The sequence below is a fragment of the Callithrix jacchus genome, chromosome 1 (genome assembly GCF_049354715.1).
Source record: "Callithrix jacchus isolate 240 chromosome 1, calJac240_pri, whole genome shotgun sequence".
NCBI lineage: Eukaryota > Metazoa > Chordata > Mammalia > Primates > Cebidae > Callithrix > Callithrix jacchus.
In genome coordinates, this window is record NC_133502.1 from 141,184,028 (window position 1) to 141,205,944 (window position 21,917).

At 39.3% G+C, this 21,917-nt stretch overlaps 1 protein-coding gene across 5 annotated transcripts in view; it reads right to left on the reverse strand.

Moving 5' to 3' along the window:
- KIF24 (kinesin family member 24) overlaps window positions 1-21,917 on the reverse strand; it is a 67,952-nt gene that overhangs the window by 37,598 nt on the left and 8,437 nt on the right. For 4 of the 5 annotated variants that reach the window (XM_054257153.2, XM_078370869.1, XM_078370867.1 and 1 more), the window contains 2 exons: window positions 14,040-14,687; window positions 10,235-10,424 (listed from right to left, as the gene is read on the reverse strand). In XM_054257153.2, coding sequence (XP_054113128.2) covers window positions 10,235-10,424; window positions 14,040-14,662 — 813 coding nt within the window. In that variant the 5' untranslated portion in view covers window positions 14,663-14,687. Of the gene's footprint in view, window positions 1-10,234; window positions 10,425-12,646; window positions 12,754-14,039; window positions 14,688-21,917 lie in introns of those variants that run through there. The other variant, XM_078370875.1, reaches the window with a different exon arrangement.

The following is a 21,917-nucleotide window of genomic DNA, read 5'->3' on the forward strand; positions in this document are numbered from 1 at the left end:
TAAGGCACACATTTTTGTTTTCTCTTAAGAGAAACAAATTGATGAACACAAGTGTGATCCTTTTAAGGTCTAGGAGAGAAAGTGAATTCTATGGGATTATCCTCGTATTCCAATTAGGGCTAGTATATTTATAATTTTGGAGGAATTCTAGGGGAAGATCTCAATTCTGTAGGTTATACAGCTTAACTTTTAATTCCATAAATATTTATTACTTAGCTGGTAGCACATACATTGCAGAAGACACTTGAAGGGCCCAAGGATATAGACATTACCCTAGCATTTCCCTATCTTACCCTCTAAAAATGTTAATCTACACAACTATGCAAATGACTAGAAGGCTGAAGAATCTTAAGACAAGGAATGCGTGGACTTCAAAGGAAAATGTATTTCCCCTTAGTCTTTATGAAAAAGACTATACTGAGAACAGACCATAAGGGAAGAAGAATTTGAAAGGGAGTGATGGAAGGAGGGAAGGTATTCCAGGCACAGGGAAAGCATGAACAGAGTCAAAGCAGAAAAGCACAAGGAATTAACTGTTTAATTAATTGATGTTTAGGGAATAGCAAGGATTCAATGTGATTGAAATATAGTATCACAGTAAGTAGAAAAGTGAAACAGAAGCTGGGTACAGTGGCTCATGCTTGTAATCCTAGTACTTTGGGAGGCTGAGGCAGGTGGATCACCTAAGGTCAGGAGTTTGAGACCAGTCTGGCCAACATCATGAAACCCCATCTCTACTAAAAATACAATAAATAGCCAGGCATGGTAGTGGACACCTATAATCCCAGCTACTCGAGAGGCTGAGGCAGAAGAATTGCTTGAACCTGGGAGACAGAGGTTGCAGTGAGCCAAGATCGCACTATTGCACTCCAGCCTCGGCAACAAGAGGGAAACTCTGTCTTAAAAAAAAAAAAAAAAAAAAAGAAAGAAAAATAAAAAGAGAAGAAAAGAAAGAGCAGAATGTTCACGTGCCCTACGCCCCTACGCTTCTCAGGACAGCCACCTCCTCTCTGAAGGCCTGGAACTGCTCTGGGGGTTGGGTTGACAACCTGGAATAAAAAGATTAAAAAAAAAGAAAAGAAAAGAAAAATGAGACAGAATACTAGAATAATGAGTTGGAACTGTGTTGCAGGGGGGCTTGGGACACCAGTCTTAACCAGGGGACAGAATGCTCAAATTTAATTCAGTAAACAGTGGGGAAACAATGAAAAACTAACTTTACAGGCAAGAAGGATGATCTCAGTCATTTTACTGGAAGATTAATCTGGCTTCCCACTATGAATGGATTGAGAACAGAGACACTAGTAATTCAGTAATGAGGTAAAAAGGGTCTAAATTACGTGATAACCATGGAAATAAAGAGATGGATACAGAAGAAATTTGATAACTGACTAGATGTGGGAAGCTGGGGAGAGAAAAGGGTCCAAGATGATTTCCAAATGAAAAGTCATGGTAATTTCAAAAAAGAGAGATAAAAGACCCCATTATATTGGGTCTGAAAAACATTAATTCAGCATCTTAATTATTTCCATAATTTAGAGGCTTACCATGTTGGTAGGTATGATTATATACATATATACATGCTTATTCCATGTTGGTAGCCCAACTATATGTATACAAGAACAATATATATACTTTTCTTTATTATTTATTTATTTGTTTGTTTTTTTGAGATGGTGTCTTGCTCTGTTGCCCAGGCTGAACTGCAGTGGCTTGATCTTGGCTCACTACAACCGTTGTCTCTTGGGTTTAAGTGACTCTCCTGCCTCAACCTCCCAAGTATCTGGGATTATAGGCACCTGCCATGACACCTGGCTAATTTTTGTATTTTTATTAGAGACGGGGTCTTGCCACATTGGCCAGGCTGGTCTTAAACTCCTGACCTCAAGGGATCCATCTGCCTTGGCCTCCCAAAGTGCTAGGATTGTAGGTGTGAGTCACCGTACTGGCTGATATATATTCTAATATATATTATTTGCATCTCTGCATTCTAGCCTGGGCCACAGATGAGACCCTGTTTCAAAAACTTAAAAAACAAAAACAAAAACATGAATTTATAGAATATCTCTGGAAAGATATACTTTGAATAGGTAACCCCAATTGTCTTCATGGAGGAAATGGGAATGGAAGGACACTTTTATTTTACACTTTTGTATTCTGATTTTGAAATAGGCAAGTCTATCCTATTCAAAGATTTTTACTTTTCCATATAAAAGTAACACAGAATATATATTCTTATATATGTATGTATATATACACATATATACCCACATATATGTACATATCTATACATATATACACATATATGTGTTTGGATACACACACACACACACACACACACACACATACACATATAGCTGGGTTACCAAGATGGTATATATTATTTTATATATACATAATTGGGCAAGATATAAAAGAAATCCTAATAATTTCAAGCCTGAGTATAGCGTAATGACAGTCCCTACACCATGAATGACAGATAAGTCCTTATCTTCAACTTTTTGGGCCTGCTCTAAATATCTAGTCAAGGAAAAATTGTATAAACAGATCCAGAAAACTGGACTTGGGCCAATTTACTTGGGGTGGGTCACTCTACCCCAGCTTTGATTCTGTCGTGTGTCCCATTACATTATATTAGAATGGAAATTTGTTAGATTGTCTAAGAAGAAATTGGGAACACAAATCCAAATCTACAAGTTAGAAAACGTCTCCAAAAGTTACTAAGAAAATAATGACTCTGGGCCAGGTGTGGTGGCTCACACCTATAATCCCAGCACTTTGGGAGACCGAAGCGAGTGGATCACGAGGTCAAGAGATAGAGATCATCCTGGCCAACATGGTGAAACCCGTCTCCACTTAAAAAAAAAAAAAAAAAATACAAAAATTAGCTGGGCATGGTGGCCCACGCCTATAGTCCCAGCTAGTTCGGAGGCTGAGGGCAGAAGAATCGCTTGAACCTGTGAGGCAGAGGTTGCAGGTAGCTGAGATTGTGTCACTGCACTCCAGCCTGGCAACAGGGCGAGACTCTGTCACAAAAAACAAAAAAAGAAAAAGAAAAGAATGACTGAATAATAAAGAGATCTGTGAACTTTCAGTGTTTTGAAAAATGTAAGATTTTAAGAACACTAAAATCTTAATAACTACTAAAGTTGGGTGATAGGTACAGAGCGAGGTCATTATACTTTCGATTAAGCTTAAACAGGTCAATAATAAAAAGTTAAACATATTTTTTAAATCTGGTGGTTTTTTTTTTTCTGAGATGGAATCTTGCTCTGTTGCCCATGTTGGAGTGCAATGGCGCCATCCTGGCTCACTACAACCTCCCCCTCCCCGGTTCAAGCAATTCTCCTGCCTCAGCCTTCCAAGTAGTTGGGATTACAGTACCCACCACCATGCCCAGCTAATTTTTTTGTATTTTTAATAGAGATGGGGTTTCACCATGTTGGCCAGGCTGGTCTCAGAACTCCTGATCTCAGGTGATCTGCCTGCCTCAGCCTTCCAAAGTGCTGGGATTACAGGTGTGAGCCGCTGTGCTCGGCCTAAAATCTGGTTTTAATGAACATTATTTATACCTATCTCATACATGGTCTCCAGGCAAGGAGACATTAATTCATTGCTCAAATATCACCACAGGTTTTTATAGTTAAGTATGAAATCAAAAGCAAAGAAACCTACTATATCTATAGTTACCTATAGATGTGGATATATTTGGCATTTCTCATAAAAATAAGAAAAAACCCAACAACTAAAGTGGGAATACATTTTTTTGTTTCCTTTTATTACCATCAGTATATGGCAATTCTGCCTCTCCTTCTACAAGTGCTCATGAATAGCTTTAGCTTTTGAGGAAAGACCTTAGAAAGCATTTATTGATTAAGGGAATTAGTATCTTTCCTTCCAATAAGGTTTAGATGTTGGTATCCCAGTACTTTTGTGAATATCTTTCATGAAAGATATGTAAACATGCAAGATTATTATAGTTAACATATATACACAATTCAGAAAGTCCTTTGCATCACACACACTTTCATTTGATCACACTTTATCAACAAGGCTGGAGTAACACCTACGTTGACCTTACTAACCTTGACAGAATCAAAGTTCCAGTTTGTTTGTTTATTTATTTTGAGACAGAGTCTCCCTTTGTTGCACAGGCTGGAGTGCAGTGGCATGATCTCAGCTCACTGCAACCTCCACCTCCCAGCTTCAAGTGATTCTTGTGCCTCAGCCTCCTGAATAGCTGGGATTACAGGCACGCAGTCACCATGGCCAGCTATTTTTTTTTTATTTTTAGTAGAGATGGAGTTTCGCTATGTTGGCCATAATTTCTGGCCCCAAGTGATCTGACTGCCTCAGCCTCCGAAAGTGCAGTTTATTTTTTAAATAGGGGTTTTCTTTTTCCTTCAGATTTTTAAGTAACATGTGGGCTGGGCATGGTGACTCACCCTTGTAATCCCAGCACTTTGAAAGGCCAAGGATGGTGGAACACTTGAATCCAGGAGTTTGAGACCAGCCTAGGCCACATGGAGAAACCCAGTCTCCACAAAAAATACAAAATTAGCCCAGCATAGTGGTGTGTGCCTGTAATCCCAGCTGCTAGGGAGGTTGAGGTGGGAGGACTGCTTGAGCCCAGGAGGTTGAGGCTGCAGTGCACCATGATTGCACCACTGTACTCCAGCCTGAGCAAAAGAATGAGACCCTGTTTCAAAAAATAAATCAATAAAATAAAAGTAACATGTAATTATAGAATATCCCTAGAAAGACATACTTAGAATAGTAACCCCAGTTGCCTTTATGGGGGAAATGGGATTAAAGGGACACTATTATTTTATACTTTTGTATATATTGATTTTGAAATAGGTGAATCTATCCTATTCAAAGATTTTTAGTTTTTCATATAAACTTAACACAGCTGATTGTGGAAAATTTTTAAATATGGAATTTACTTATTTATTTGGTTTCAAACTCCTAAACTCAGGCAATTCACCTGCCTTGACATCCCAAAGTGCTGGATTACAGGTTTGAGTCGCTGTGCCTGGCCAAATATGAACTCATATATATATACATATATTTTTTGAGATGGAGTCTCGATGTCTTGCCCAGGCTGGAGTGCAATGGTGCGGTCTCAGCTCACTGCAACCTCTGCCTACTGGGTTCAAGTGATTTTCCTGCCACAGCCTCCTGAGTAGCTGGGATTACAGGCGCCCATTACCATGCCCAGCTACTTTTTGTATTTTTAGTAGAGACGGGGTTTCACCATGTTGGTCAGGCTGGTCTCGAACTCCTGACCATGTGATCCGCCCGCCTCGGCCTCCCAAAATGCTGGGATTACAGACATGAGACACCACTCCCAGCCTGAAATATTTTTAAAATTACAATATGGGCCAGGTGCAGTGGCTCATGTTTGTAATTCCAGCACTTTGGGAAGCCAAGTCAGGAGGAGTGTTTGAGCCCAGGAGTTGGAGACCAGCATGGGCAACATGGCAAGACCTTGTCTCTACAAAAAAATATCTATCTATTAACTGAGAGTGGTGGCACATGCCTGTGGTCCCACCTACCCAGAAGGTGGAGGTGGGAGGATTGCTTGAGCCCAGGAGGTCAAGGTTGCAGTGAGCCATAATCCTGTCATTGCATTCCGGCCTAGGCAACAAAACAAGACCCTGTCTCAGAAAAAAAAAAAAATTACAACACAGAACACAATATAGAGAATAGAGAAACAATGGAAAATAGAGAATAGAGAAGAAAATAAAATAATTCTTAAATCTTGCTGTTCAGCTACTGTAAACTTTTTTTTTTTTTTGAGACAGAGTTTCACTGTGTAGCCCAGGCTGGAAGGCAGTGGCACAATCTCGTCTCACTGCAACCTGTGCTGCCAGGGTTCAAGCAATTCTCCTGCCTCAGCCTCCTGAGTAGCTGGGATTACAGGTATGTGCCACCACGCCCAGCTAATTTTTTTTGAGACAGTCTTGCTCTGTCGCCCAGGCTGGAATGCAGTGGCACGATCTCACCTCCTGGGTTCAAGCAATTCTCCTGCCTCAGCCTACTGAGTAGCTGGGATTATAGGTGCGTGCCACCATGCCTGGATAATTTTTGTATTTTTAGTAGAGACAGGGTTTCACCCTGTTGGTCAGGCTGGTCTCAAACTTCTGACCTCATGATCCACCCGCCTTGGCCTCCCAAAGTGCTGGGATTACAGGAATGAGCCACTGCACCTGGCCTAATTTTGTATTTTTAAGAGATGGAGTTTCACCATGTTGGCTAGGCTGATCTTGAACTCCTGACTTCAAGTGATCTGCCCGCCTTATCCTTCCAAAGTGCTGAGATTACAGGTATAAGCCACTGCACTCGGCCACCAGCTAATTAAAAAAAAAAAATTTATAGAGACAGGGTTTCACCATGTTGCCTAGGCTGGTCTTGAACCCCTAGGCTCAAGGGGTCCTCCTGCTTTGGCCTCCCAAAATGCTGGGATTCTAGGCATGAGCTACCACACCCAGCTTATATTTTTTCTTTAAGAAACTTGTCATGCAGGCAAACAGGGCTCAGACCATGTAGAATACTGTTAAAGCTTTAAGAGTCTTGTTAAAGCTTTAAAATTATATTCTAAGTACAATAAAGAGTCTTAAAGGATTTTAAGTAAAAGAGTATGTGTATATTTAGCAACTATCCTTCTATTTGCATTTTTACTAACAGTATTTTAATAATCAAGTATGGTTGTTGCATATTTAAACAGATGCTTTGATAGTGCCTATCACAGTTAATAGATTTCCTAATATTGAACTTGCATTATACTTGCATTCCCAGCATAAAGTACTGAAACTAACTTGCCAATGTCTTATGTAGACTTTTTAACTTATATTTATAAATAAGATTGGTCAGGCCAGGCGTGGTGAGTCACGCCTGGTGGCTCACACCTGTAATCCCAACACTTTGGGAGGGTAGGGCAGGTAGACTGCTTGAGCTCAGGAGTTCAAGACCAGCTGGGCAACATGGTGAAACCCCATCTCTACAAAAAAATACAAAAAGTAGCCAGGTATGGTGGCAGGTACCTGTAGTCCCAGATACTCAGGAGGCTGAGGTGGAAGGATCACTTGAGCTCAGGAGATGGAGGTAGCAGTGAGCCAGGATCATACCACTGCACCACTGCACCACTGCACTCCAGCCTGGGCGATGGAGCCAGACCCTGTCTCAGACAGACAGACAGACAGACAGACAGACAGACAGACAGACAAAAACTATTGACCCACAGCTTCTTTGTGTGTTTGTGGGCCAGTCTTACTCACTTTGTATTATGACATCTTCATTAGCTTCCATATTAAACTTGTATTCAATGCCAATTTCAAAAAACTAGAATGAAACAATATGCCTTGTTTCCTTGTTTTTTTCAGTCATTATATTGATATAAAGTTTAATGGTTAGGTAGGATAGCATACTATATGTATATGATCACATATAATAAGTAACAAAATTTGAAGACAGGACATTTAATAAAACAAATGCAAAAACCTATTATATCTAAATATGTTTAAAAATAAAACCCAAAGAATCTTCAATCAATATTTAGAACCCAGTTTCCTATAAACCTACCTTTTCTTCTATTTGTGGAAGAAAAAAGGAAAAGAAGTCTTCCCAACGTTTTTATATTATAACATTGACAGGTAAGTACGTGGACCTATGAGAGCAAAGGTCCAAAGTTCAAACAGCAGAGAAAGTGCCATGGAAACTATGGGTATTCAATAAGTATTGATCAGTGGTAATGACAAAAAAGTAAGGTTATTGTGTTTGGGGATAACAGAAAAATACAAAAGATAAGATGATGCCTCCTTGAGGGAATTACTGTGACAGAAGCATTATTAAGGAAGTCTTAGGTAGACAGTGATTGGATAGGGCTATTACTATGGCTATAAGTAGCCATGGAACTAGATAGCATTATAACTAATTGGTCATTTAGTCCATTTTCAAAATAAATATCTCCCACAGAGACCTACTAGATCATGCACTGATCAGCAATCGATAAGGCTGTTAAAGTGACTGGGTTGGTTTTACAGTGGTCTAATAATTTAGGACCAATAGAAAGACTCAGAGGATTACTCTTAATATCAGTGAAACGCAATTTTGGTAACTAAAGAAAAAGAAGAACAATGCAGGTTTGAAAGAGGGAGAAAGTGTTATCAATTTGACTTCAGCATTAAAGGATTTATTCCACTATGTAAGATCTCAGCTGACTAAGATGAATTGCTAGCATACCAGGTTTTTTTTCTCCCTACCAGTCACTGGGTTTTGAGGCAAGAGAATGAGAGAGAGAGAGAGAGAGAGAGAGAAAATAAATATAATGTGAACGTTTAGGTAAGTAGATTCAGAGTAAGATAAACTATGTATTTTCAAATCTTAATATCTGATGGATTATCTGGTTTTAGATTACTCACAATTGTTTCACAATTTTAGGAGTACCTAAATGATAATGCTTTCCATCTGCGGAGTCTGCGGTTTCTTTATGAGACTAAAGAATTATTGCAAGGTACCTTCAGCTTGGAATAAGTTCCTTTCAATACCAGACTCTTTCTCCTTGGACTCTTCATAATCACTCTAGCAGGCAGTGAACATTCTTTACATGTCTGAGTTATCAGTGTTTGGTTTAAACCCTTATATGTTAGATGTGAAATTATATCCCTGGATTATATTTACCCACTGCATTCTACCCTATATGAAGTGGCCTTCTCAGAGCCTAATTTCCAACAATTAAGTATAAGCCTAAGACAGCTGAGAATCAAAATAAGCACGTGGCTAGCAACTGGGGGTCATGTTGTCCAAAAAGGCATTGTCCACCATTAAACCCAAGACTCAAACTCAGCAGAGTGAGAGGTTCACGTTGTGAGATGCAAGTAAGAATGGAAATCAACTGTGTGACATCTCATAGGCACTGTGGGGCATATATTCAGTGACCGGTCCTGTTGATAACTACTTAATTATTTTTTTTTTAATTTTTATATTCTTTTACAGGCAGATCTTCCCTCTGTCGCCAGGCTGGAGTGCAGTGGTGCAATCATAGCTCACTGTAATGTAGAACTCCTGGGCTCAAGTGATCCTCCTGAGTAGCTTGACTACAGGTACACCATCATGCTGGGTTAGTTTTTAAATTTTTTCTGGAGAGACAGGGTCTTGCTATGGTGCCCAGGCTGGTCTCAAACTCTTGGGCTCAAGTGTCCTCCTGCCTCGGCCTCCCAAAACGCTGGGATTATAGGCATGAACCACCACACCTGGCCCCATTTCATTAAATTCTTTTTATTCCTTCATTCTTTTTTTGATGAATATGTGTAATTAAATTTACAGAAAGCAGGTTAAGTAAATATATAATGTAGCTCCATTGCACAAGAGAAACTGTTTTTGTATCCTCTATTACCTCTTTTTAAAAAATTGAAGGCCCGGCCAGGAGCGGTGGCTCACCGCCTTTGGGAGGCCGAGGCGGGTGGATCACGAGGTCCAGAGATCGAGACCATCCTGGTCAACAAGGTGAAACCTCAGGCTGGGCACGGTGGCTCATGCCTGTAATCCCAGCCCTTTGGGAGGCCAAGGCGGGTGGATCACGAGGTCAACAGATCGAGACCACCCTGGTCAACATCGTGAAACCCCGTCTCTACTAAAAATACAAAAAATTAGCTGGGCATGGTGGCATGTGCCTGTAACCCCAGCTACTCAGGAGGCTGAGGCAGGAGAATTGTTTGAACTCAGGAGGCGGAGGTTGTGGTGAGCTGAGATCCCGCCATTGTACTCCAGCCTGGGTAACATGAGCGGAACTCCAACTCAAAAAAAAAACAAAACCAAAAACAACAACAGCAAAAAAAGGTGAAACCCCATCTCTACTAAAAATACAAAAATTAGCTGGGCATGGTGATGTGCACCTGTAGTCCCAGCTACTCAGGAGGCTGAGGCAGGAGAATTGCTTGAACCCAGAAGGCGGAGGTTGCGGTGAGCGGAAATCGTGCCATTGCACTCTAGTGTGGGTAACAACAGTGAAACTCTGTCTCAAAAAAAAAAAAAAAAAAAGTCAGCCCTGGATATCAATGACTTAATACAGTGTCACATCAGGATGAATGTCAATACCAAAACCAGAAACTTGATTTTCTGTGTTCTAACAGAAACTTATATGCCACTCAAACAAAAAGCAAAAAAAAAAAAAAAAAAAAAAAAAGACATACTCGATAATATTAGTTTCAAACGTAAAAGGAAAACATCATACCTGCAGAATATATTGAGTGAGGTCAACTGCTTCTTTCTTCTCATGTACAAGTAGTGTTTCTTTGTCTTCTACAGTAATAATATTAATTTCTCCACGACGTACCTCCCTCACTCCCAGGGGGCGTTTTCGAACACAAACTCTGATTTTCTCCATCTCAGTCCAAAGATTCTGTTTCTCTGAAGTCTTCTGTCTAATACATGTTTATAAACAGGCTTTTAATTTTTAATAATAGGACAAGAATACTTAACAGGCCAAAGTATCGGTACATTTTGCTGTATGCTGGGCATAATATAGTTCTTAAGATTACAAAGTAAAGTGTCAGCACTGAGAAAGCCCTTCTCTCACCATCCCTACCCTACTCCATCCCTTCCCCTCCAAAAAAAACGAACCACCAAAAAAAAAAAAAAAAAAAACCCAACAAACAAAAATCCCTTAAGAGATCTTATACAGGATACTATTTTATATAATTGTTTTACATCAATTCTTATTTCTTTAGCCCTCCAACTGGCTGCTGAAAAAAATATATTTTTTTGAGATAGGATCTCACTCTGTCACCCGGGCTGGAGTGCAGTGGCATAACCCCAGCTCATTGCAACCTCAACCTTCTGGGTTCAAGTGATTCTACTTCAGCCTCCTGAGCAACCGGGACTATAGGCATACAACACCACAAGTAGCTAAATTTTTTATTTTTTGTAGGGACAATCCCGCTATCTTTCCAGGCTGAACTCATGGCCTCAAGCAATCCCTCCTGCCTTGGCCTCTCAAAATGCTGGGATTACAGGTATGAGCCATCATGCTCAGGCTGGAAAATTATTTTTTTATGGGATCTGAATTGGTTTAAAAAAAAACCCAGCAAATAATTTTCTAATATAATGTTTTAAAACAAATTTTTTTAACCAAAATTTAGGGACTTAGCATCATTTCTGCATGAAACTGCAGGTGGAATAAATAAAGAATAAATAACTGAATGAATGAAATGTACCATTTTGAGGTAGTATGGGAAAAACCTGATAATCACTAAAACTGGATGATGTGTTGGGCACGGTAGCTCATGCCTGTAATCCCAGAACTTTGGGAGGCTGAGGCAGGCAGATCACTTGAGGTCAGGAGTTCGAGACCAACCTGGCCAACACAGTGAAATCCCATCTCTACTAAAAATAAAAAACTTTGCCAGGAGTGCTCGCTTAAACCCAGGAGGTGGAGGTTACAGTGAGCTGAGATCGTGCCACTGCATTCCAGCCTGGGCAAGAGAGTGAGACTCTGTCTCAAAAAAGAAAAAAAAAGAAAGAAAAAAAGAAAAGAAACCGGATGATGGACATACAGGGATTCACAGTTCTATTTTCTCTTCCTTTGCATATGTTTAATTTTTCACAAGAAAAGAGAATTTTTTGTTTTGAGACAGGGTCTTGCTCTGTCACCCAGGCTGGAGTGCAGTGGTATGAGCACAGCTTACTGCAACCTCAACCTCCTGGGCTGAAGACAACCTCCCACTTCAGCCAATAGTAGCTGGAACTACAGGTGCATGCCACCACACCTGGCTAATTTTTGTAGAGACAGTATCTCACCATGTTGCCCAGGCTGGCCTAAAACTCCTGGGCTCAAGCAATCTTGCCTGCCGTGGCCTTCCAAAATGCCAGGATTATAGGCATGAGCCACTGTGCTCATCGAAAATGAAAAAATTTAATGCATATTTTTTTCTTTCAAGAGTCTCACTGTATCACTCAGACTGGAGTGCAGTGGTGCAATCTTGGCTCACTGCAACCTCCATCTCCCAGGTTCAAGCAATTCCCTTGCCTCACCCTCTCGAATAGCTGGGATTACAGGCACCTGCCAGGATGCCCAGCTAATTTTTGTATTTTCAGCAGAGACAGGGTTTTGCCATGTTGGCCAGGTTGGTCTTGAACTCCTAAGATGAACCATCCTCACTGGCCTCCCAAAGTGCTGGGATTAGAGGGGTGCGCCACTGTGCCCAGCTTAATGCATCATTTTAATAAGGGTTTTGTGTTAAAATCTTTAGTTGTTAGCACACTGGTTAGGTGGAAAAATAAAAAAAAGGCTAACTAAAAAAAATTTTTTTAAATCTTTAGTTGTTGGATATCAATAACCTAATAATATAAAGCTATTCAAAGAGGACAGAAAACGTTTAGTACTTTTTAAAATTGTCCAGGGCTCTTAGATGACTCATATGAACAAAAGGCCCATTATTTTCAAGTTCAAGGGGCAAAAAGACATGCCATGTTCTTCTAAAAAGCTCTAATTTGGGCAGGGTGGAGTAGCTCTCATCTGTGTGCTTTGGGAGGCTGAGGTGGGAGGATCACTTGAGGTCAGGACTTCAAGACCAACCTGGGTAACACAGTGAGATCCCCATCTCTACAAAAATTTGAAAAATTAGCTGGGGATGGTGATGTGTACCTGTAGTCCTAGCTACTTGCGTAGCTTGACCTCAGGAGTTTGAGGCTGCAGTGGGCTATGACTGCACCACTGGACTTCAGCTTGGGCAACAGAACAAGATCCTGACTCTACGAAACAAACAAACAAAAAGTAAAATAAATGAAATGGCAATGGTTAAACTAAAATATCCATTCTATCCTTGATGGTGTTAAACAATGCAAAATAGTATTTTTATTTATAAGTAATTCCAATTTAGATTTTTATGTGTTGTTCAATAAAAAGATAACATTCAAGAAAATATTTGCTCCTTCACCACTGATATAACCAATAGAATAGCAATAATCTGACTTCATAGTCAAGGAACAATCTATTCCTCTTAGAATTAAAAGAAGAAAACAGTATTACATGCTCTGTGCTCTCCTAGACCAAACAAAATGTTTTCCAAAACATTGTAAAATTTATTTCAAATTATTAAAGATATTTTTACCATAAAACTGAGTCTTCTATTTTTATGGAGTAAAACAACTGATTATGAGAGCTTCCAAAACCTTAGCCAATATAAGACCAGATATAAATACTTTCTCTAAACATATGAGTAACAGTATTTTTAAAAAGAAAATATGGCTCAAGAATTTTATTTTCCCATAACTCACGTATATAATGTTTAAAATAAAACAAGCAATTTTTTTTTACATATTTCCTATGATACCACTGTTAGCACTAGGAATTCCTTATTATTTCACCTCTTAGGGGCCTTATTTCAAATTCTAACTCAAAACACTGGTGAAAATAACTCATTGTCACCCTGACTCTCAAACTCTAATCTCCACCAATGATGTCTTACTGTTTGTAATCACCAAAATTATCTGTTTTTTTCCAGGGCTGAAACTGTAGAAAGCACTAAAAATCAGGATCATATTTCAATGTGTGCAGATGAACTAATTGCTCCAAAGACCTACTTAATGAAACTACATGCCCTTGTTTTTAACAAAGCATCATTAAGTCTCCTGGTTGAAGTGAATTTGATAACCTTAAAAAAGTCCTGTAGATTGTGTAATTTTTTTCTCCATTGTAGAAGGGTTAACTATGTTGCTTTCACAGATGTATTAGATGTATCATGTTACCTTATGCTATAATAAATAATAGAAACAGGTCTGCTACAGATCCTGGCAAGTAGCAGCTGTTTTGATGTACATGAACAATATCATCTTTCTCCCATCTAGAAAGTCCCAATTTCTCATTAATTTTCCCACATCCAGGTATTCCTATTATTGATGCAAAAGCTGTTCATGATAATTTATTATATTTATTTACTGTAAATAAGGAGAAGATACTCTCTGCTGGACATGAAAGAGAGGCCTGCCCTTGCTAGAGGCTACTTTCCCTCAAAAGAAAAAAAGGTAACATTTATTACCTGATACAAGAATGAGGGATTCCATAGTCATACCCTGAAACATGGGAGATTCTTTGAATAGTGGGAATATCACAATCCCCCAGAACTGGAGAAAAGTAATTTGGTGAAAACAGTGAAGTGCTGATTTCTGTTTGCACATAGGAATCAGCAGATGTGGCATTCAGAATTCTTGTTTTTGTATGATACTGGGAATCATCTGGTAGCATGTGGTCTAGTACTTTTAGGTAAGTGGACTTCTGTTCATTTGCAGAGAAATCTGATAAACTGCACATTTTAAACCCATCATTGCTGGCATTTCTGTCTTTACTGTCAACAGGAGAATCAAAATTCAGCTGTCTGCGAGGGCCAGATCTTAATTTCTGAGACTTGATGCGCAAACTGCTTGTCTGAAGATGACGCTCTGGGATACTGACTGCTTTATCTTCTTCCTGCATAATCTTAATAATTTTGATAAGTTGGAAGAGACGTTTGCGGTCGTTCATGTCGTGGACTCCTAATTTGGAGTAGTCCTTCATTGTAATCTTGGCTAATTCATCTATTTTCTGAAGGCCAAGGGCAGTGAAATGAGAATAATACTGTGCAAGTTCAGCTTCACAAAGACATTCATATAACCAGGATGCCATTTTGGTGAATAGGTTTCTATAAACTCTGAAGAGAGAAAGAAAAGCCATTCACTTGAAATAGAGTATATATGATACAATTATGTCTTTTAGAAACTGAAAACCACTAAACATGCAAAAAAATGTTTTATTTGTCAAGTTCTCAATTTTCTGAAATTATTGATTAAATAGCATAGTGCATGAACAAAGATGCTTTGTATTGCATGTGAAGAATTTGTGGTAACATATAATTTGTTAATCTGCTTAATAAAAGATCTTCCATTATATATACACACAGATACACAAATAAACACATACATAACATATCACTTACTTATTTCTAGGGAGTTCCTTCCAACCTTGCAATGTCTACTTTACATACGCCACAACTACTGAAACCTTGTTCCCAACAACTGATTGTAGCAGGACTAATTTTAGATGCTCAACTTAATGTCAAGGCATGCTGCACAACTGTTTCCCATGAATAATGAACAGGGGCTAAAAACTCTTTCAGAATGAAAAGCAGAATTAAATGGCATACCACAGAGGATTATAAACTAATATAACCCAAAGGAAGATAGCACTTGTATTTGCTGAGTACTGGCAAAAGTTAGCTAAATAGAAGTAAAGACATCATCAATTCAGCATCTACCAATTCAGGATTTCAGATCATTCCAAAAGGTGGTCATCAATCTCTACCTGTACAGAATATGAATCAAATAATTTACCCAGAAAATTAATACTATGGTCAAGATTTTAAATAGTTGTAAAATGTTTTTAAAACTTTAACATTGAGATACTTAATTAAATACTAACAAATGACATGGTAATAACACATAATCCTGGTCTATTATTAAAGTCAAGATCCTAAGTTCTCTATATCACTGTTAAGTTCATGAGAATATCCAAAAGTAAATAAACTACATTTTCTTTTTTAAAATAATTTTATAATCCAGGGTTTTCAAAAATTCAGTTTGGTAACTAGTGGTAAAACATTCCTGTTTTCATTTTAATTTATGTTTTTTCTTTTTTTTAAGTTTTCATTATTTACTTCCTGTTGATTTGCGTATTTTACCTTCTTTCTAGCAGAAAGAGAGTTGAGGGCAAGGTAATAAAAATAATCAAAGAACCTTGAATAATTTGCTTTGGAGGAAATACTCCTTAGGTTAAAAGGCTAAATGGGCTGAGTAACACATCCTAAACTAATCCTGGCCTTTTCTATTTGTAGCAGATTTGGGTTTTTTTTTGTGTTTTTGTTTTTCGAGATGGAGTCTCGCTCTGTTGCCCCGGCTGGAGTGCCATATCTCAGCTCACCTCCACTTCCTGGGTTCAAGCAATTCTCCTGCCTCAGCCTCCCAAGTAGCTGGGATTAGAGGCAAGCGCCACCATGCCTGGCTATTTTTTGTATTTTTAGTAGTGATGGGGTTTTGCCATGTTGATCAGGCTGGTCTTGAACTCCTGACCTCAGGTGCTCCACCAGCCTCAGCCTCCCAAAATGCTGGGATTACAGGCGTGAGCCACTACACCAGCTGGTATATTTGCTTTTTGAAGGCAGCTTTGTGTTTTAAATCAAAAATTCTTTGCAGGTTCTTCCATCAAGAAATGAAGTCTATGTCTTCCCTCATTTCATCTAGGCTAGCCTTGTGACTTGTTTTACCCAATACAATATGACGGAAGTAATGCTATGCAACTTTCATGCCTAGCCCTCAAGGGCCCAGCCAACAGCCATCACCAAAGCCAGACATGTGAGAAGCTATCTTAGGCTATCCAGGCCCAGTGGCATCACTATATGACTTCAGCCACATGAGTGACCTCAGGTCAGATCAGGAAAAGAGCAACCCAAATATCTGGGCAAAGACCCAAAATCTGACTCACAAAGATGAGCAAATAAAATAATTGTTTTAAGCCACTAAGTTTTGAGAGTAATTTGCTACATAGCAGTAGATAACTGCAATATCCTTCTGTGTCTTTTTTAAAAATAATTTTTTAAAGCAAGTTTTTAAGAAATTTATTTAATTAATTTTTTGAGATACGGTCTTCGGACTCAAACTTGTAGGCACAAGAGATCCTCTCATCTCAACCTCCCAAGTAGCTGGGACTATATGTGTGAGCCACCGTGTCCAGATTAAAATTATTTTTTATTAGACTTTATTTTCTACAGTTTTACATTCACAGCAAAATTGAGTGGAGGGTATAAAAATTTCCCATATATCCCCTGCCTCTCACATGTATAACTTCCCCTTGTTACCTGTTTTTTTGGGTTTTCTTTTTGAGGCAGGGTCTTGCTCTGTTGCCCAGGCTGAAGTGCAATTATGTGATCATGGCTCACTGCAGCCTCAACCTCCTGGGCTCAAGTGATCCTCCCACCTCAGCCTCCCAAATAGCTGGGACTACAGGTGCATATCACCACATATGGCTAATTTTTAAATTTTTTTTGTAGAGAAAGGGTCTCCCTATGTTGCCCAGGCTAGTCTCAAACTCCTGGGCTCAAGTGATCCTCCTGCCTCAGCCTCCCAAAGTGCTGGGATTACAGGTGTAAGCCACCGAACCCAGCCTAAATATGCTTCTGAATACCACATTCCATTTTACAATGTTGAGCCCCTCCTCCTCCTTCTGAGACAAACATCTGAATCACTCTAGACACTTGAGTTTTTGTTGATGTTGCTTATTGTTTGTTTGTTTGTTTTTTGAGACAGTCTTGTTCTGTTGCCCAGACTGCAGTACGGTGGCGTAATCCCAGCTCACTGCAACCTCTGCCCCTGGGTTCAAGTGAGTCTCATGGCCTAGTTGGGATTACAGGTGTGCACCACCACGCCCCGCTAATTTTTTTTGCATTTTTAGTAGAGAGGCAGTTTCACCATGTTGGCCAGGCTAGTCTCGAACTCCTGACCTTAAGTGATCCACCTGCCTCAGACTCCCAGCCCACTCTAGATAATTTAATAAAAAATATAGATACCTGGCTAGGCATAGTGGCTCACACCTGTAATCCTAGCACTTTGGGAGGCAGAGGCAGGCAGATCACAAGGTGAAGAGATTGAGACCATCCTGGCCAACATGGTGAAACCCCATCTCTGGGCATGATGGCATGTGCCTGTAGTCCCAGCTACTCAGGAGGCTGAGGCAGAAGAATCACTTGAACCCAGGAGGCAGGGGTTTCAGTGAGCCGTGATCGCGCCACTGCACTCCAGCCTGGCAACAGAGCAAGACTCCGTCTCAAAAATAAATAAATAAATAAATATCTACACACATACACACACACACACACACACACACACACGTATATGCACAAATAAATCTATGTGTATATATATGTATACATAGATCTATCTATGTATATAGATCTATATATCTATCTAAATATATCGATCTATGTATATAGAAAACCAAAAAGCAACAAGAAAAAACTCCCAGGTGGTTTTAGGAAAGACAGACACCAGAACTTTGAAAAAGTTCCCTAGGTGATTATGATTGTATGCCACTGATTTATAACTATCAAAACCACAAATACAAATGCACTGATCCAGCAATTCCACCTCTAAGAACTTATCCTTATCCTCCAGATATTACCTAGAAGTACAAAATGACATAAGTATAATGTTATTCATTACAGTACTGCCTGTAATAGCAAAGTCATGGAATAGAGACTGGTTAAATAAATTATGATAGTGCATTTAATGAATACTATGAGGCAATTACAAAGCGTAAGTAAACTGTAATATGTTATTAAAAAAAGAAAGCGCTCCAATATATTGTGAATAAAGCAAGGTAAAGAGCAGTTTGTAAGAGAGATAAATGATCTATAATAAATATATATGTGTGCTTATCAGACAAAAATAATCACTGACAGGATGCACAAGTAATAATAGTGGTGTTGCAGGGGTGAGGGGAAGTAGATGATAGAGGACAATTATGAGAAGGAAACTACTGTATACTCGTAAATGCTGGTAGTTATTACCTTTCCTATTGTCATTTCTATTTCACTGGTGTCTCTATCACCCAGGGATAATTTGTTTTTTAAAAGTTGAAACTATGTGACTGTATTATTTATTTTAAAACATTTCCAAATGAAAAAGTATATATATTTCTAATTCCACCTCTTTCTCCCTCCCAGCCTCCCCAAATTAACCTGATACAACGGTTTTTTAAGACTTTAGTGGCTTTCTAGCCTTTAAAAAACTGTATATAACACTGTACTCATAACTATATTGCAATCTATGCTTTAATTTAACATAAACATTCTCATATGCTATTCATTACAGCCATAAAAAAATCCATACCATCATAAATATATGCCTACTAGATTAATTTCAGGGAAATGTGACTTCTCTCTAAACTCCTGTGGAGTTTTGGTGATAAAACTGACAGGGCATTTATGACATACTCATTTTTTAAAAAATTTACTGCCAGTCTTGTTCCAGAGATAATGTAAGGTGGCTCCGCCTTATACTACTGTGTGAATTATTAAAGACAAAAGCAATATGATCTCACTCAGCCAAGCACTGCGCTACATAGGTGTGCAACAAATATTTTACGTGAATAGTATCTGCTTAGATTCTGTTCATTTTAAATATTTAGAAATGGGCAGGGCACAGTGGCTCACCCTTGTAATCCCAGCACTTTGGGAGGCTAAGGCCGGTGGATCACTTGAAGTCAGGAATTTGAGAACAGCCTGGCCAACATGGTGAAACCTTGTCTCTACTAAAAATGCAAAAATTAGCCAGGCGTGGTGGCGAGTGCCTGAAATCCCAGCCTCTCAGGAGGCTGAGGCAGGAGAATCACTTGAACCCAGGAGGCAGAGGTTGCAGTGAGCTGATATTCTGCCATTGCACTCCAACCTGGGTGACAGAGCAAGACTCCATCTCAAAAAAAAAAAAAAAATTTAGAAACGTTCTATTATTGGCTGGGTGTGATGGGTCATGCCTGTAATCTCAGCACTTTGGGAGCCAAGGTGGGTGCATCACGAGGTCAGGAGATGAAGACCATTCTGGCCAACATGGTGAAACACCATCTCTACAAAAAATACAAAAATTAGCTGGGTGTGGCAGTACGTGCCCATAATCCCAGCTACTTGGGAGGCTGAGGCACAAGAATTTCTTGAACCTGGGAGGTGGAGGGTGCAGTGAGCCAAGATCACACCACTGCACTCAAGCCTGGTGACAGAGGTTCCTAAAACCTCTCAAAAATAAAAAATAAAAAAAGGTCCACTATCTTACCCAAGGCAACCAAGTGATTAAAAGATTCAATAACACCTGCTTTTGTGGCCATAGAGCCATTTTCTCTGAGTTTCCTAACTCTTTACAAGTCCTGTCATCCAAAGTAATGGAGACATCCTCAGGGCCCTTATGACTTTAAGAAACCGAATATCCACAATGTTGTTACTAAACTTCACTATGAACACTTCATATGGTTTAAAGAAACATTTAATATAAAAGGCTAATTCCATTATGTCAGTGGATAGTCCACATTCATACTACTTTGATGATCTAATTAAACTAAAATTTATTGAGTTCTATTTTACGCCAAGCACTATGTTAGATGCTTTATGTAAAAAAATGTTATTTAATATGGTTAAATTAGATCTCCATTTTTAAAAACTCTGTTGAAGTAAACTCCTAAGGTAAAAATAGTGCTTACTGGCTGGGCGCGGTGACTCATGCCTGTAATCCCAGAACTTTGGGAGACTGAGGCAGGCAGATCAGGAGGTCAGGAGTTCAAGACCAGTCTGGCTAGCATGGTAAAACCCTGTCTTTAATAAAAATACAAAAATTAGCCAGTGATGATGGCACATGCCTGTAATCCCAGCTACTTGGGAGGTTGGGGCAGGAGAAGTGTTTGACCCCGGGAGGCAGAGGTTGCAGTGAGCTGAGATCGCACCGCTGCATTCCAGCCTGGCAATAGAGCAAGACTCCATCTCAAAAAAAAAAAAAAAAAAAAGTGCTTATTTGCTTATTTATTGGTTGTTGTTTTTAGATTTACAATCTCAATGTAAGTTACAGTAGTACTTGTCATCCAGTTTAGCTTTCTGCTGTCTCAGTGACCCTTAATCAATCAGTCCAAAAATATTAAGTGAAAAATTCCAAAAAGAAACAATTTGTAAGATTTTAAATTGTACACCATTCTGAGTAGCATTATTAAAATCTCTCACAAAACCCCTCCTGGAATGTGAATCGTCCCACTGTCCAGCCTATCCACACTGCATAAACTACCCACTCACTAGTCACTTAGTAGCTGTTTTAGTTACCAGATCAACTGTGGGGTATTGCAATGCTTGTGTTCACATAACCCTTATTTTACTTAAACAATGGCCCCAAACCAAAAGAGTAGTAATGTTGGCAATTCAGATAATGCCAAAGAGAAGCTGTAGTACTTCCTTTAAGTTAAAGAGAAAAATTTCTAGACTTAGTAAGGAAAAAAACCCCTAACCTATAATAGGGATTGTTACTATCCATGGTTTCAGGCATCTACCAGGGGTCTTGGAATGTACCTTCCTTGAATAAGGGGGGATACTATCATACCCTAAAATCTTAATGTTTTATTCAAATTGTATTACTGAATTTATTTTTCAGTAGTTAGGGGAGGAAGGGAGCAAAGAATTCCTTTAAGAATTCTTTCTGGCCAGGCGCGGTGGCTCACGCCTGTAATCCCAGCACTTTGGGAGGCCGAGGTGGGTGGATCACCTGAGGTCAGGAGTTCAAGCCCAGCCTGGCCATCATGGTAAAACCCCATCTTTAAAAAAAAAATAAATAAAGAATTCTTTCTTCAACATGTAGAAGCCTGATTAGAAGATTAGGGAGGAGAACAAACAAATCTAACAAACAAGTTAACAGGATAGAAACATGAATAATGCAACCTGGGCAACATAGTGAGACCCCTCTCCTAAAAAAAAAAAAAAAAAAGACATGAATAATGAACATATGGGTAACCCTCAACTATAAGCTGCAAAAATTACACAGAAAAAGGCTATAACCAGCTGGGCACAGTGGCTCATGCCTATAATCCCAGCACTTTGGGAGGCCAAGGCAAGCAGATCACCTGTGGTTAGGAGTTCTAGATCAGCCTGGCCAACATGGTAAAACTCTGTCTCTACTAAAAATACAAAAATTAGCTGGGTGTGGTGGTGGGCATCTGTAATCCCAGCTACTTGGGATGCTAAGGCAGGAGGACTGCTTGAACCCAGGACACTGAGGGTTGCAGTGAGCGGGGATCCCGCCACTACATTCCAGCCTGCGTGACAAAAATAAAAAAATAAAACTCCTTCTCAAAAAAAGAAAGAAAGAAA